Here is a 16,198-nt window from a genome sequence, read left to right as displayed (position 1 = left end):
CAGGCAGGATCTTCTGAACAACCAAGACTTTCTTTTGAAGTTTGCCTACTTCAAAGGCAGGAAAGGGTGTAGGTATTGAACCCAAAACCCCTGAAAATTAGATTTATACAAAATCACTTCTGGAATCAAGAGGAACCTCTGCCAAGGAGAAGAGCAGAGGTGAAGTGGTGCCCTGTCTGTGACTGCTTTGTTGGGCTATCCTGCAGTTGCTGCTTCTGACTGTGAAAGGGGACAAAGCATGGACTTTGGTGTGCATTCCTGCTTGAGAAGAATCTCCAAGGGCTTGAACTGAGATTTCCCCCTGTTGTTGAAGTCTCAGGGCCATCAAGACTTCGCCAGCCAGCACCTGGACTCTCTGCTGAGGCTCCTGCCCTGCCAAGTGATGACCTATCCAGTCCCTGGGCCCTTGAAAGGTGAAGTTGGCAGACCAGAACTGAAAATCCACACACAGAACACCGTGTGGGGACATTTGACGCACCTTCCACAACACCGCTGATAAACGACACACCGCCGGCTTTGCAGCTAAAAATCAACGCTCCACCTGCATCACGGCCGGAAGATCAACGCATCGCAGCTGGAGAAATGACACGCAACACCCGCCTACAGGGGCCAGTAATGCAAACCCCACGCAGCTTGGTCTTCTGATACCATGCAACCGGATGTCCACGTATCGTCCCTGGGGGCCCAGGTCAACCCGACTACGTGGATTCAAAGGTGCCCCGTCTGGAAATAGACTCATCACTCTCTTGCGTGGAAGGAAAACAATGCATCGGCCAGAGAAGGAAACAACACATGGCGTCACTTGCGAGTAAGGAGTCAACGCATCGCTACCCTTTTCCGAAGCACGCTCGCCCATGCAGCTTTATTTTTGACGCTAACCAGGTACTTTGTATAACAACAGCATTCTCACTGTTTTCTAAGGATTAAGACTCTTATTCTTTTGAAAATTCATATCTTGACTTGTGTATGTTGGATTTTTGTCATTTTGGTCTTGTTTGATCTAGATAACTATTACCTATTTTTCTAAACTGGTGTGGTGTCCATTTTGTAGTGTTTTCACTGTATTATAGTGAGGTTGTTGGTACAAATACACATTGCTTCTGAAGTGAAGCCTGTCTGCTCGTGCCAAGCTACCAAGGGGGGGGGGGGGGGGGGACGGCTTAACTGAGGGTGATTCTCCTTTACCCTGACTAGAGTGAGGGTCCTTGCTTGAACAGGGGGTAACCTGACTGCCAACCAAAGACCCCATTTCTAACAACAATATTTTCTGTATTCCTTCTGGTCAATACCAGGCCGGCTCCCCTGTGGGCTTCTTCATAGAAAGGTCTCTGCCCTTGAGACGTTATTCAGCTGCTGCCACAAAATATTTTTTGGATAGGTTGGTCACTGGCACAATAAGTTCACAAAACAGAGGTGGATGGAATGCTTGCATTAACGTCAGCCACTGGTAGTCACTCTGGCCGCATCCCAATCCATTGTTATTTTGCACACCATGTCACCTCAGTTTGGGCCCAGCCATATGTAAATCAGTCTTGACCCTGCACCAATGGGAACAGTCCAGCGCTAACTGCCAGGCAAGGTCCTCCCCGAACCAGAACACAAGCAACCCACAACCAGTTTCACCCTAGTCTTGGCTCATCGGCCAGGTACAGCTTAGTTCCAGTGACAGTGTGCACGGGACCCATATCTGGGCAAATCCTTCCACTTAGGGCAACATACTGAAATATACAAAATGTGCTGGCAGAATGCTTGAATTAATATCAGCCACTGGTAATTACTCGGGCCGCATCCCAATCCATCGTTCTTTAGCCCACCATGCCATCTCAGTTTGGACCCAGGCACATGCAAATCAGTTTTGGTCCTGCTCCAGCAGGAAGAGGCCAGCCCGAACTGCCAGGCGCTTCATGAACCAGAAACGTGCCAATTATCAGATCATCCTCTGGGTACAGCTTGGTTCCACTGACACACTGTGCCGGGGACCCACATCTGGTCAGACCCATCCCGTAGGTTGATAAGTGGGGCAAGTAGCCTCTTTAGAGCATGGGTGTGGCACACTTGTTTAGGCTCTCCTGTCAAGACATTACCTTCTCAAAAGCGCAATGGACTTTAAGATCATCAACTCCATTTGGGAAAAATGCACAAAGCAGATTAGAAAAATGTTCAAGAAAGGGGCAGGATCAGCTTATGAAGTCATGCAAGGACATTTTTCCTACAACACAGTTCTCCCAAGTCTGATGCACCATGACTGCTGCTTGCCAATATCCTTCTTCCACCCAGACCCTATCATCATCAAACTTTAACCCCAGCGTTGTCCTCAGCTTGACATGTATCTCTGCATGTATGTGGTACTGGTAAACCTCAAACCTAGCCAAAAGTTAACGGAGCTCTGTACAGGACCAAAGGCACACTTCTTGTCCATGAGTGATAGGAAAGGTGGCTGGTTTGTGGACAAATAATGCGTTGTGATGTAGTGTACTTTAAAGAGGCGTGAATTCAACTCTTTCCTAAAGTGGAGCAGCGTTGGGGTGTCCTGATGGATCCAGGGATGTTATTCCAGACCCTGGGTGCATAAATGGAAAAGGTTCATGACCCCACCCCCATGTCTACCTCTTTTTTTTTCACCTCTTTTCTCCTCTCTCTTTCCTTCCAGCGGTATGGGTAATTGTTAAACTAAGACAGACTACAACAAGCAGTCTTTTTTTTTTTTTTTTTTTAACCCCAAAACCATCTTCCTATCTTAGTTATTTGTTAAAGTATTCACTCTTAATATTCTTTTTTTAGGAGTTCTAAGAACTTTACTCCTTTTTGCGGCATCGCTGCAGACAGCTTCACCTGTGTGCTGCAGACAGCATTGTGTACAATACTCCACAGAGCCAATCCTTGCCGAGATTGGATGGCTTTCGCGTCAATCTCAGATGCTGTGCTCCTAGCTGTGTTTTCCTTTTCTGTGTTTGACCCGTTCACAGGAGCTCTATGGGATAGAATTGTCATTTGTCCCTCTCTAAAGGAAGCATTGCATCTAAGAAAACAGAGCCAGGTTTAAACACCACCACAGCCAGTGCCATCTAGTGGCAAGTAGAAAAGTGCAGCAGGAATGTGGAAAATACAACATCGATATTCAGAGACGTTAAAGACTACTATAAACAAGCATTGGCAATGCCAAACTGTCTCAGTTGTATGTAAAGGTAGGCCAAACAGATTTGCACTGCCCAGGGTTGTTTCTCTCGGGGCTCTGTATTCGATATTGTCCAGAGGAAAGTATCCGCCAGTTCATTTTTCCTAGTTTTATTTAACAAAAAATCTACTTGTTTGTACATTTACACAAATCTGCCTGGTGTTTTCAACGACTGTGGAATTCGGCAGCACAACAGACTCTAAAAGGAGTTATTCTCGATTGCAGCCCTGTTCTGTTCCTTGATTGATGAAGCAACAGAATGCTGCCTCCCTTCTCATTGCATTGAACCAAGATGGCTCCAACTCCCTTGTCAGAAGCATCAGTCTGCTATCAAGGGCTGACCCACGACCAGGGCCACTGGAATTATAAGATTGTTCGACAGTAGCAATATCTGCACAATTGAAGAATTGCCACATAATTCATCATCTGCCACAAAATCTGTAGTTTTTAACCAAAATAAATTGTTCCTAGCTCAAACGTTTAAAAGTTAACTAAAAATGCAGCGACGTGTTGTCAGGTGGTGTAAGGCCCTTTGCAAAGCGGGACTGGTCAGTTTTCTGTTGCTTATTGTTATATCTCGGTGCTGAGTTGGTACTAACCAGGTGTAACCAAGGCGCAGACTTAACAGGTTTAAAAAAATGACAACATAATAAAGTAGTGGTTTTACAAAATGCAGTATATTTTGCCCTTTCTTGCCACATAATTTACTCAACCCTGCAGCATAATTTGGCCCTCGCCTGCCGCTTAATTCAAGTGGCCCTTCCTATGATGCTGACTGAATAAATCAAGGCCCTCTTTGCTGCATGATATTTTAAATGATACGCTGGAGCAGTATTTTGTATACGTATGGCTCAAAATGTATACTTCATATAGAGAGAAAGTCTCTACCTGCCTGTAAATCACATCGGAGACAACCTCACAGGTACTTCCTGCCAATGAAGTGATCCTTCGGGTGTCAACCTTATGATGCTGTCAGGGTTTATTGAATATTTTGGCAATCTCTGATTAGATAAGCAAATCTCTCCATTTCTTCCCCCTTCTCATCTCTTGTCCCTATACCCCATCTTCCCATCTTCCCCCAAATAAAGTCATCAGACATGGGCGGACCTGCCATGTACTTGCCACTTGGAATCTGTATGCAAATATTGTTATATTTACCTTTAGTTCTTTAGACATAAGCACGTCTCATTTCTAGACACATCACACCCCCAACAATGCCCACAGCCTGATCCTTCACTCTGTGCTCTGTCCAGGCCTGGTCTACGAGCAGCTCTCTCTCACCCTTGAAGGGATCCTTCCCAGGAAGCACAGGGACTGACAACCACAGACCACATTTGTAGTATTGTTTCAATTACAATGGCACCGTCCTACTGAGACAGTAAATTCCCAGCCAGAAGTCACCTTGTATATCGGCGTCTAGGTTTGATATGGAAAGCATACTGCACTCATGTTAAAGCATCCCTAGTGAGGAACTCACATTTTTACTGTGACCTGAAGTTCCATACATGGTGGTGCTTCCAGCACGACCTGGCTGTACTCGCAACACTCCATCCACGCGGGCCTCACATCTTACCCCCATCTCTACACCTGATCACCAAGCTCACCTGGCATCTGGGGGGCCTGCATTGTCTCTGTTCTGCTGCTGGAGATCACAGGGTTCTGCGAGAAACTTACTCATAGTTCTCTACTGCTCCTGCTGGGCAAATACTGCACCTGGCAGGGCTTCCAGTGGGAACTTGATTCAACACTCCCCTGGCATCTGGGTAGGCCATACGATGAAAACCTGTTATTGCATTCACAAAGAATCTGGGTGGCAATTACACTGTGAGAGCGTTCAGCTATGTACCTGTGTCACACTCAGAACTTCAATTAACCCACTCTTTCTCTGTCCCAGCACACAGGAGACCCTCCCCTGCTGATGAAGTTGGAAACCGAGGAGAGCTGGATCCTGGAGCGGAGGCGCTGAAGAGTCTTACACACGAGCCGGGCTTGTTCAGGACAAGCCACCACATCCAGGAATGTCTTTAGAATCACACTTGTTAGAACAAAACAAAGGATTGTAGAGTCATTTTTATAGATTGCCTTTCTAAGATATGTTTTTAAATTATTTTCATATAATATATAGGAGAGTTTCTATTTTGTGAATATTACATTAAATTGTGTCCTCCAGTAGTGTTGTTGTCACACTGTGCTTTGTTGCTGTGGAAGATGTACGGATGTGCCGGGAGAGTGCCACCAGTGGTACCTGATGTGCTCGGGGTAAAGCAAAGCCCGTCTCGGGTGGGGGGGGGGGGTGGGGAGGTCTTCTATGGAGCCTAGCCTTCAGAGAAACAATGCAGAGACATCAGCACTCCACATAGTCCTAAAGTGGAGAAAGTTGTATTCAGTCAGAGGGATGCATAGGCCCAATAATGCACAGTCAGGAGCCATCTGGGGGTCAGTGAGAAGAAACACGTGTCTCATAGGGTTGTACAAATGATCATTCATCCAGCATATATTGTGTGTGGTACAGAGATGGGTGTGTTAAATACAAATGAAACATTCCCTGCACCTGGTTCACTCTGGAGTGAGCACACTGCAGTGACTGGCAACATCTGCTCAATGAGGCCTTTTCATTGGCTCCTGGAGCAGTCAACGCTTAGAGGGTTGTGCCAGTGGTCGTTACTGTCATTCTTCACCGCTGTTCTCTGACCACGGCCACTATTCCAGTGATGTAAGACATCCCATCCCCAACTCCCCCCCACTACAATGTGCAGCCTCCTAATCTTCCTGCAAATTCTATTTCCAAATCCAACAGACATCGATGGGGAGCTCTTTTGCGCAGTCTTGCATGTTTATACATGCGTAACTTTGAACAAAACATTTACACTGAAAATAGTCCCCAAAAATCAGAGATCCTTCTGCTGCGGGGCAGATTTATAGAGGACATCCTGATAACGGGGAAAGAAGATAAACCCAGATCCGAGGAATCCTCAGTCGGAAGGACTAGACCCATACATAAGGTTCTTTTACACATGTTCAGATTATGAGATCTCTGGACTTGACAATAACCTCCTGAGGACAAGGACATTCTACAAACCCACCGATCGCACAGACTACTTGGCTTTGACACTCAAGGGTGTTACATATGGCCAATTTCTAAGACAACGGAGGAACTGTAGCGTGGTCACTTGACTAACATACAGGCCAAGGACCTGTCTCGGAAGCTCAAAGAAAAGTGGTACCAGGCAAGATAATTAGGAATGGTCACAAAACAGCAGGAAAATATAGGGTCTCTCCTTGAATTCAGTTCAAAGACCCTTACTCAAAGACTAGCATGTGCAACTACTTTCACACCTATGCCCTATGACATCAAGAAGATTATAAATAAGAAATAGAATATTCTCAACACGGACAGTCTAACATTAACAAAGCCTCTTGTCGCATTCAAATGATCAAGTAACTTGAGAGAACATTTGGTTCACACCAGACTGAAAAAAAGCACCAAAAACTCTTACTACCAGCTGGGGTCTGCCCCAAATAACCAGGGACGCTGCATGTGGGAACTTCAACCTATGCGACTTTACCATCATAACCAAGGAAACTAAGTTTACCACAAAATTGGGTGCTTTGTAACTGCATAAACAGCCATACAAATAACTACTCATCGCATGCATAGGTCAGTTGAGATATGTGGGCATGCATGACCACAAGGCAGATTAAGATGGCTTATATTTTGCTACAAAGCACTAGGCACAAAAGGCTGTTTCTCTATATAAACTCTTAAACATTACATAAGTCTCTATCATTAACAAATAGACTGAATTTTCCCTGGCACAAATAAAATTTACTTACATTTAAATCTGATATGCCATGGATAAAAACTCTGCATATTCAGTCTAGGATTCTGGAGACGTTAAGCCTGATTCACAAAGGTAGATTGCACTTCTCAGTACGCTTACTACTTTTCAGTATTTGCAACCTCCGAGTGTAAGTTACTATTTAAAATAAAAAAAATAAAAAAATAGTAAATCCAGCACTACACTTCTGTTACTGCAGCAAGCTCCCATAACAATTAATGGAGGTAAAGACAATTAAACATATGAATTAATATTAAAACATAATCTAAAAATAGTACTGAAGTTATTACATATTTTATAATTAACTAATTTTAAATTAAAAGAAATAATGTAACAAATATGAAATAAAATTTGTTATTTTCGTACATTCAAAATAGGTTACTAAACATGTACTGTTACATTATTTTTCTAATTAAAATGGGTTATTCACTATTTTAAAAATATTTACAAATTTTATATATTTTTAACATTGTTTAACTATTTTAAAAATTGTAATTTAACATTATTTCCCCATCTCCATTATTTTCTGTGGTGGGTGCTGCAGGTCCAGTGGTCGGTTATGTGTTGTGCTGGATTGGCTACACAAGTGTAAGGTACTGCTAAAGTGCAATTTGTGAACACCGGAAAGCAATAACCTTACTCAAAAGTGTAAACCTACTCAAAAGGTGACTTTTGTGAATCAGGTGCATTATATAACACAATCATACTCAAGCAGAATTACCATATTATAATTTGAACAATTTTTCCACCTTGTTCTCCACTTATCTTTAAACAAAATAACCCGCAACAGCAAAACAAAGTTTTCAGCACACAAGTATTGAACACAAGTAGATTGTCTGTCTGATGATGGCGCCAACTTTGAAGCATCTGTCCTGTCCCACATCAGGGTTGGCAGAGACGCAACACGTGCGGACACTGATCTGAGCACCAAAGCCGACTGCGCTCCTTGGGCAAATCTAGACTTGGGAGCATGGATGAGGTCAGGTAAAATAAAGAGTCCCCACCATGGCTAAAACACATTTTTTGAATTCTTTATGACAACAAGTCTTAATCCTTCACTTAACTTTAGATTCTCAAGTTAGCTACATGGAAAGTGCTCCATCCACGTAACCTTATGAGGCCCGTCCAACTAAAGCCAGGGTAAACTGTAACTGACCTACAATTTTGATTGTCTGACACTTTCAGTCATGGTGTGCAGTGTTGCCCTAGTCACATTTTTTCATACCATGTGGGGTGCAATCCAGTGCTCACTTCTCATTTGGAGAGGATATGAAAATATATACAATTTGTTTATACATGTTGTATGTTTTGTCTATTTTTATTTTGCAGGTCATGTTAATAAGACCTTTTTAACCCTCTGATTAGAGGAGTAACTATACTATGCAAAAACGTATTTCCCCACACTATTTGCACGTATACATACGGGTAAATGTTGGCACTGCTCACTACAACAACTACCCTCTTTGTAGATTAGAGCACTAGAAACGGTCTTGATAAAACACCACTGAACCGGACAGCACCAAACGTGAGAAACATGTTGACCACACTGTAGGACCATTATTATCCTCAGAGTTCTCATTTTGTTTGTTTTTAACCTTAACATGGACTACTACCATTAAGAATAAGGAAAATGTTACTTATCCCATAAGCTTCTGTTCGTGGCATGTAGTCCTGTAGATTCACATGCTGTGCACAGGCTTGTCATCTAGTGTTGAGCTCGAATGCGTGCAACATGTTTGAATACATTTAACTATCCACCGTGCTATGCCTAATTTGGCAAGAGCCTGCCCTTTGTGCAGCTTTGAGACGGCAATCAAGAGCTGTTGAGTTTTGCGAAAGGGTTATGTTCTATCCACATGGTACATAAAGGCTCACTTAACATCTAGAGGATGGAGAGCCCCTTCCACAACTGAATCAGGTTGAGGAAAGAAAACTGGCACCTGTACAGACTGGCTTAGGTGGAAGTGGGGAACCACCTCAGGCATGCATTTAGGGTTCGCACAGAAGAGAATCCTATCTCTGTGGATTTGGAAGAAAGGTTCTTCCAATGTTGAAGCTTGGAGTGCACCGACACATCTAAGAGATTATAGTCACAAGAAAGGCCACCTCTTTCAGGACTGGAATTGAAGGAGGCAAAGATAAGTGAGCTCATAATGAGGGCCCATGAGTCTGGTGAGGAAAATGCTTAGATTCCAAACCAGGGCCGGGGGGACCCTGAAAGAAAGACTCTTTTGAGACCTTCCATGGAAGCTTTGATAACAGGGATGTGAGTTCTCCGTTTTGAAGGTAGGCAGCCACTGCAGCTCAGTGGATCTGAATGGAAGTGTAGGCTAGGTCAGAGGTCTTTAAGTGTAGGAGGTAACATACAATATCCTGGACAGTTGCTGTTAAAGGATCAATGTGTCTTCATAGGTAATAGTGAACAAACAGTTTCCTCTTTGCAGCATAGCTGGCACAGGTAGTGGGCCTGCATGCTTACTTAAGAATGTTGATGGATTCTGAAGGAAGGGCCAGATACCCAAACTAAGTCCTCAGGAGCCATATCGCACGGTTGAGCATCCTGGGGGTCAAGGTGCCCGATTTCTCCATGGTTCTTAGTGAGAAGGTCGAGCTGTGGGGAGCCTCCTGTATGGCCCCACCGAGAATTCAAGGAGGGTGAAGAAACTAGGCTGCCAGGCCGAGATGGGAGTCACTAGGATAAGTGTGAGGGATGTCTATGAAAAGGTACCTGGAGGCAATGCTTGGGCGTTTTGCATTTTCTACAGTGGCAAAAAGGTCTAAGTTGGAAACCCCTACTGATGGAAGAACAGAAGGACGACTTCTGGTAGAGTTCCCACTCATGGACTTGTTTCTGCATCCTGCTGAGGTCTGCAAAGTCGTTGTCCACTCCCGGAAGGTACTTTGCCAGGAGATGGAGTCTGTGGTGGACCATCCACCGCCAAAAGCTCTAAGCTAATGCGGACAGCTGAAAGGAGAGCTGCATTGCTTTTGTAAAGAATACATGGTCTGGGTCAAAGTCAAATGGTCTGGGTGAATGTGGACCACCTTGCCCAGAATGTGATAACGGAAGTCTTTAGGTGATAGTTGAATGGCCAATAGTTCTAGGTAATTGATGTGGCAATCCTCCTGGTGATGAGGTGCCCACAGACCTTTGACAGTGAGGTCTTATAAATGCGCACCGCAACCTGCACAGGAAGCATCCATTGCAACGGTGATCTACAGAATGGAGTTGAGAAAGGGCCACCCCTGCAACAGGTTGTTGCTGTTCCACCACTGCACACAGCAATGAGTACAGATCCCATTCAACACTATATCTTCCCAGTGACCCTCCGCTCAAGACCACTGTTGCACTAAGCATTCTTGCAACAGGTGGATGTGTAACTTGGCATGGGGGACTATGGCAATGCAAGAGTCCTTCATGCCGAGGAGGCACATGACTGTTCCAACTGTGACCTGGTGATCTGGCTGAAAAAGGAGAAATGTCTGGAAGGATTGTACCCTTGAGGGATTGGTATGGGCCTTGCTCACCGACGAGCTGGGGACCGCTCATAGATAGGGCTGTATTTGAAGTGGTTGGGACTTGGTGTGGTTGATGGTGAACCCGAGGTCATGTACGAGGTGTATGGTAGCCACCTATTGTGCTCTTGATCAGCCAGTCCAGGTAAGGGAACACAAGGATGTCCATGCACCGAAGGGTCGTGGCAAGTACTGTGTAAACACTCTGAAGGCAGTAGTGAAGGCAAAGGGCAAAACTTGTTTGTGGTGAGTGGCAGGCATTATGAGTTCATAGTTAGCGACAGTGAGTAGACTGGGATGTGGCAATAGGCATCTTTGAAGTCACGGGGAGTCATGAAGTTGCCATGTTGCAGTAGCGGTATGACATCCTGTAGTGTGTGACCGTGTGGAAATGTTCTTACAGGATGCACTTGTTTAGGTGCCACAGGTCCAGGATAGGCCTGAGGGACCAGTCGCTTTTGGGAAAGAGAAAATGGAGGGAGTACTGGCCCCGTGCCTTGTAGGTGTAATGGCACTGGTGCTATAGCACCCTTGAGGAGGGTGCCTACCTCTTCCTGAAGGAGGTGTTAGTGTTGCAGGGAGAGAATGTTTCTGTGGCGTATTATGTTGGGAGGAGCGTAAGTAAGCGCCAAACAGTAACCATGGCATAGGAGGTCAACCACCCACTGGGTTGAGGTGATTTGCTGACATTTGTGGAGAAACCCTTGGAGCCTGCACCCGACAGCTGTCCTGTGATCCGGGGGGTGGGGGGCAAGCCTCTGTTTAGGAGGGGCAGCTCTTTTGGGGGAGCCACCCTTGCCTTTTTCCTTTGGAATTGTTTCCTCTGTAGTCACCTCAAAAATATCCCCTTGTAGAGGGTGGTTGAGCTTGCTGGTGTTCGAAAGTGGTGGAAGTATCTTGGGGTGGGGAGAATGGGTGGGTAGCCTTGGAGCCGCTGCGGTAGACAGGCCACGGAATGGACCCATGGGCAGAGGGCTTTTGGAGGGCACCCATGGAACTTTGCAGTCTCCTTGTCTTTCTTGACCTCTTCCAGCAACTGATGAACCTGCTGCCCAAACAAATGTTACCCATCGATGGGCAGGTTGAGGACATGCTTTTGGACATCTGGCTTGAAGCTAGTCACACAGAGCCAGATGTGCCTATGGATTCGGACGCTAAACTTAATACCATGGGCCGCAGTGTCGACATCATTAAGGGTAGAGCGTATGGTTATGTTTGAGATGAGATTGCCTTCAGAGATCACATCTTGGCCTCTTTTGTGGTACTCAGAGAGGTGCTAGAGCAGCACCTCCTTGTCATCCCAGCGTGCCCTGTGGTATTTGGAAAGTGAGGTGATTCAATTAGCAATGCATCCATGAATTGGCATATTGAGCAGCAATGCAATTTGCCTGCAGGATCTTTCTTTGGTGGTGGTGAGTCGTCTGTGGCCTGACCACTAGCACATATGGGGACGGTGTGGACTACCAAGGAGTTAAGTGGGAGTTGGCCTCTAATGTAGACTGGGGCTGAAGGCGATGCCTTGTGTTTTTGTCCACACTAGGGGTAACCACATGGCCTTTAACAGGCTCCTTGAAAATATCACGAGCCGTCTGAGCATCCCGTTTAACACTGGGAGGTACTGCCTGGATCTCCGAGGATGAGAGGGTTTCCATCAGGAAATCTCTCGATGGGGCCTTATGCATCGCCACTTGTGGAAAGAGGCTGCCCTGCTGAGGACCGTGTGATATGAGAGAGTATCATTTCATGGGAGGTCAGATGTGAGAGAGCGGGTCTGTACCACTGGGAGGATCGACACCCTAGTCATCCCAGGGACTATCCTGGGGCTCCCTGGGCTATGCCCCCCAAACCTGGTGTGGTGGCCCTTGAGGACAGTAAGGCACAGGTCAGCAGATAAGAGGGAGGGAGTTGAGTGAGAAGGAAGAGGTGGGGCATGAGAGGGCGTGGAGGACGAAGCAATGGCGGCGGACTGGTCGCCTTGTAGCTCTGTTTGCTTTGATGAAGCCCTCTAGCTGCTGACACGGCCAAAGAGCAGAGTCTGCACTTGAAGCCGTTATTGGCGGTGGCTGGGTGAGGATCCGTCCAGATGAGTGGGTGGATCATGATGCAACGCTGGCTGGCGTAGAGTTCTTCCTGTAGCCACTGAAAAACATGTTCGACCGAGCTGGTGGAGGAAGCAGGGCTCGACATCAAGTGCTTTGGTGCTAACATGTCAGATACCAAACAAGGCTTGGCTGTTGAAGCCTTCGGCTCAGAGGGTGCTTTGAGGAAGCTGTGGGTGCCAAGAGAGTGGTAGGTGTCAAGTGATTCAGCCTCAGGCTCTTCTTTGGCCCCAAGCCAAGGCTGGGCATGGCGTCCGAAGCATGCACTCTGTGCCGACCATGGTCAAGAGGGAGAGGTTTTCCCTCTTCTTCCTCCCCTCTCCCCCCCAAAAAAATGTAATGCTCAGAAGGTGATCAGTACTTGGAATGCAGAGGAGACAGATTAGTAGTCACGGCCTGCTGGGTGGGAGGAAAGTCTGATTTTCAGGTCAGAACCTGAGCTGGATTTTGGCGACATGGCCTCTTCCTTGGCAGCCGATGGCTCACTGGGGCTTACCCTCAAGGTCCTTGGCTCCGAATATGTCCAGGGTGTCGTTGCTGCTTCTCCACATTATTTGAAGACATTGTGGCCAATGGAAACAGTTGTCTTTAAACAGAAGGGGCAGCAGGCATTACAGAAGGCTTCATCATGCTCCTGAGAGAGAGGTTGCAGACCTAGTCGAGATCAGCCCGGGGATATTTGGCAAGACATGGTTGCCATGGAGAATGGGGAGGAGCCCCAAATGGCATGGTCCCTACAAGGGTGTCGAGGTCTTCCCAATCCCCAAACCTGATGAGTACACGTGCATTAGAAACATTAGAGAAGGGTTCTTCATATGTTTGTGTGACTAATATCAAGCACTGAGATGAAAAGATCCCTGGCAAACAGCGCATTCGCTGGGCCCGGGAGTGTTGTAGCATCCACCCGCCGAGGACCAGAGCCCAATGATGAAGCAGGTCATCTAGGTGGGGGAGGGCTCATGCATCCTGGACAGAGTATTTCTAGTGACCTGAATATGGCCAATTACCAAAGCTTGGTTGAGTAGGACTCAACATATCTTATTGTTATTGCCTGGCAGAAGGCAGCCTGTGCAAGTGAAACTGACAATCATGATTGGCTCACACGTCTAGAAATAGTTCACCAGAGGACATGCACAAGCCCACTTCAATGGTGATTGTGCTACAATTTTGTGCTTTTATGTAAAAGAAAAAAAATCACCAACTCCGTGTGGGTGGCAGCCATGTGTTCAAGGCCTGATGCGATTGTCTGAAAACCTTATGTCAACTTAAAATTCAAATAAAATGTTTATTTAAATTTTTTTTTTTTAAAAAATCACCAGCTCTTCACAAAGAGTGTTACAAGATATTTGGCTAAAGCCTAGATCTGTGGGGTTCCGGAAGCAACAGTAGTTTTAGAAGGTAAGCCGTCAGACATGATGGGGCTAGTGCTCTCCTACTGCCTTCCCGACTGATTGTTTGCTAGAACAACATATTTAAAATTTAGTTATTAAATATACTTCCCTTCTCCGAATCTACAAACCAAGCAAAAGGTTTCTCTGAGGAAGTGCAAGTCTCTCCTATGAAGGCGTAAAATCCATCCACAGACCAGCACAGAGAGGAACTGATCAAATAACCCCACAGCTGCCCAACTCTCCTACAGTACAGAGCCAGTCAACATGTAGCCCCCCCAGCCAGTCATAGTCCTAATACTTCTGAAACAGCAGTCGAGATCAAGACCTGAAGGACCAAAACTGCTGATTGAATCAAAAAATCAAAGTAAACCAGAGACGGCATCAGGAAAAGACCAACAAACACAGGAACATTTTACCTCAAGCAAATGTCTTCTTAAGACTAGAAATAATGTGAAAGAACTGGCTGCTAAGCCGCATAACAAGACACAAGAACCAGTGAAGATGTTCTGCCCCCGACAGCTCTCAAGATTTATTTTTCAGTCTCCTTCCATAGCCAAGATTTCAAAAATATTATGAAGGCATCAGAAGCAGCTGGCCAGGTCACCAATCCCCACCATCACTACTGCGTCGAGGCGCTTAGACTCCCGCGAAGGGTTGTTCCCCTGTTCTCATCAGTACATCTGCATCTCCTGGAAGGACAAATGGATTGCAGCTCCCTTCACAGATATTCACACAGCCCAGGTGCTCTTGACACCAGCCATCACCACGACTGCTACTTGAACTGTCCGGCAGCAGGTGTCACCGTAGCAGCAAACCTTTCCTTCCTCAGAGGCTGTAAACGGTACAGCGGCTGCATTCCTAGGTGTCGCGGATTGCACCGGCAATGGCAGTACTTGGTTCAATCCAAGAACCGGTTCTTCTCCAGACATATGGATGAACTTAAACAAAATGTAAGAGGTTTTTCTAGAGGCTTGGGACATGTGGAAGTGATCAGGAAAGAGCACAATCTGCAAGCTTCGGTTCAAGGAGCTGAATCCTCTATTAGGTCTATGTGCTGTAGAAAAATAACCATGGAGTCCACCACAAAATGCTGCCAAGCATCCAGGATCAATCCTGATTTCTGCTCTGGGCAGGGCACCAGCAGACTCTGGAAACAGGTGGCACCAGCTCCAACGATTTGGTTTGCTGAATGGCCTTTTGTTCAGCTTCCAGCTGAGTGTGGCATCAGGACCCAGGCATCACCAACTGCAATGCTCAGGTCTACTGATTGTCCTCTTGTTACGTTGCAGGCTGAGTCTGGAATCAGGAGTCGCCGGCTGCAATGTTTGGGTCTGCCTATTGTCCTCCTGTTGTGCCGCAGGGTGAGCCCGACATCAGGACGCCGGCATCGCCGGCTGCAATGTTTGGGTCTGCACATTGGCTGGTTGCTGCGCGCCCTTTGCTTCCTTCCGTTTCTTCTGCTGCTGCTCGAGGATACGCTCCTCCTTCTTCCTTAAGTAGGTGGCCATGTTGTCATAAGACGCCTTGTAGAGGTTGCGGTAGCAGCTTTCTGTGCCCCGGCATTCTGGGGAACAAAAACAGAAAGGAGGTAAAGAACAAAGAAATGTATTGCACAACAACATTACTTTCATTGTACTCCAAAGTAATACTTAGGATTCATAATTATAAACACCACACACCCCCACGTGTGAAATCCTAGAGCACATTTTCATCTTTAAAAATGATTTTTAAAAAGCAGGTCTACAAGGAAACACCAATTGCTTAAAAAACAGTAGAACATCAAAATATGCATTATAAAGCACATCTTGCTGAAAATCCCCCTTTAATTTATTGTCACATACAGGGTAAACAAGTTGAGACGTTTCACTGTTCTAGAAGGCGTTGCAGTGTCAGTTGTACTAACACCAAGTTCGGACCAAAGGTCCTGTTTATCATTTCCAGATACCCTCCTAGCGTAGGGGGGAGGGGTGCTGACCAATATAAATAAAAGGAAGAGGACATTCCACATGTTGGAATGAATGATGCTGGACACAAGGGTGCTTCTGGAGGTAGACTGTCCTGGACACATTTTCAATGTTTGTGGTGAGATCATGTTCACACTGGTCAGCTCCAGGCCAAAGGATAGCAGACAGACACACAGACACCAGCATTTTCTCCTCTTCCCTGCTCCAGTTAGTA

General features: G+C 46.0%; 2 protein-coding genes across 2 annotated transcripts in view; one reads left to right on the top strand and one right to left on the bottom strand.

The window, feature by feature from the left end:
* PDE9A (phosphodiesterase 9A) overlaps nucleotides 1-5,347 on the top strand; it is a 209,129-nt gene extending 203,782 nt beyond the window's left edge. Inside the window, exon 19 of the mRNA XM_069202968.1 lies at nucleotides 5,070-5,347. The gene's annotated coding sequence lies outside the window, so the exon portion shown is untranslated. The remainder of the gene's footprint in view (nucleotides 1-5,069) is intronic.
* A 9,169-nt stretch (nucleotides 5,348-14,516) lies between these two features.
* WDR4 (WD repeat domain 4) overlaps nucleotides 14,517-16,198 on the bottom strand; it is an 80,915-nt gene continuing 79,233 nt past the window's right edge. Inside the window, exon 11 of the mRNA XM_069202967.1 lies at nucleotides 14,517-15,584. Coding sequence (XP_069059068.1) covers nucleotides 15,394-15,584 — 191 coding nt within the window. The 3' untranslated portion in view covers nucleotides 14,517-15,393. The remainder of the gene's footprint in view (nucleotides 15,585-16,198) is intronic.

Source organism: Pleurodeles waltl, chromosome 8 (assembly GCF_031143425.1).
Source record: "Pleurodeles waltl isolate 20211129_DDA chromosome 8, aPleWal1.hap1.20221129, whole genome shotgun sequence".
In the NCBI taxonomy this organism is placed as follows: domain Eukaryota; kingdom Metazoa; phylum Chordata; class Amphibia; order Caudata; family Salamandridae; genus Pleurodeles; species Pleurodeles waltl.
The sequence above is the reverse complement of the archived record's forward strand: the minus strand, read 5'-3'. Positions and strand labels throughout refer to the sequence as shown.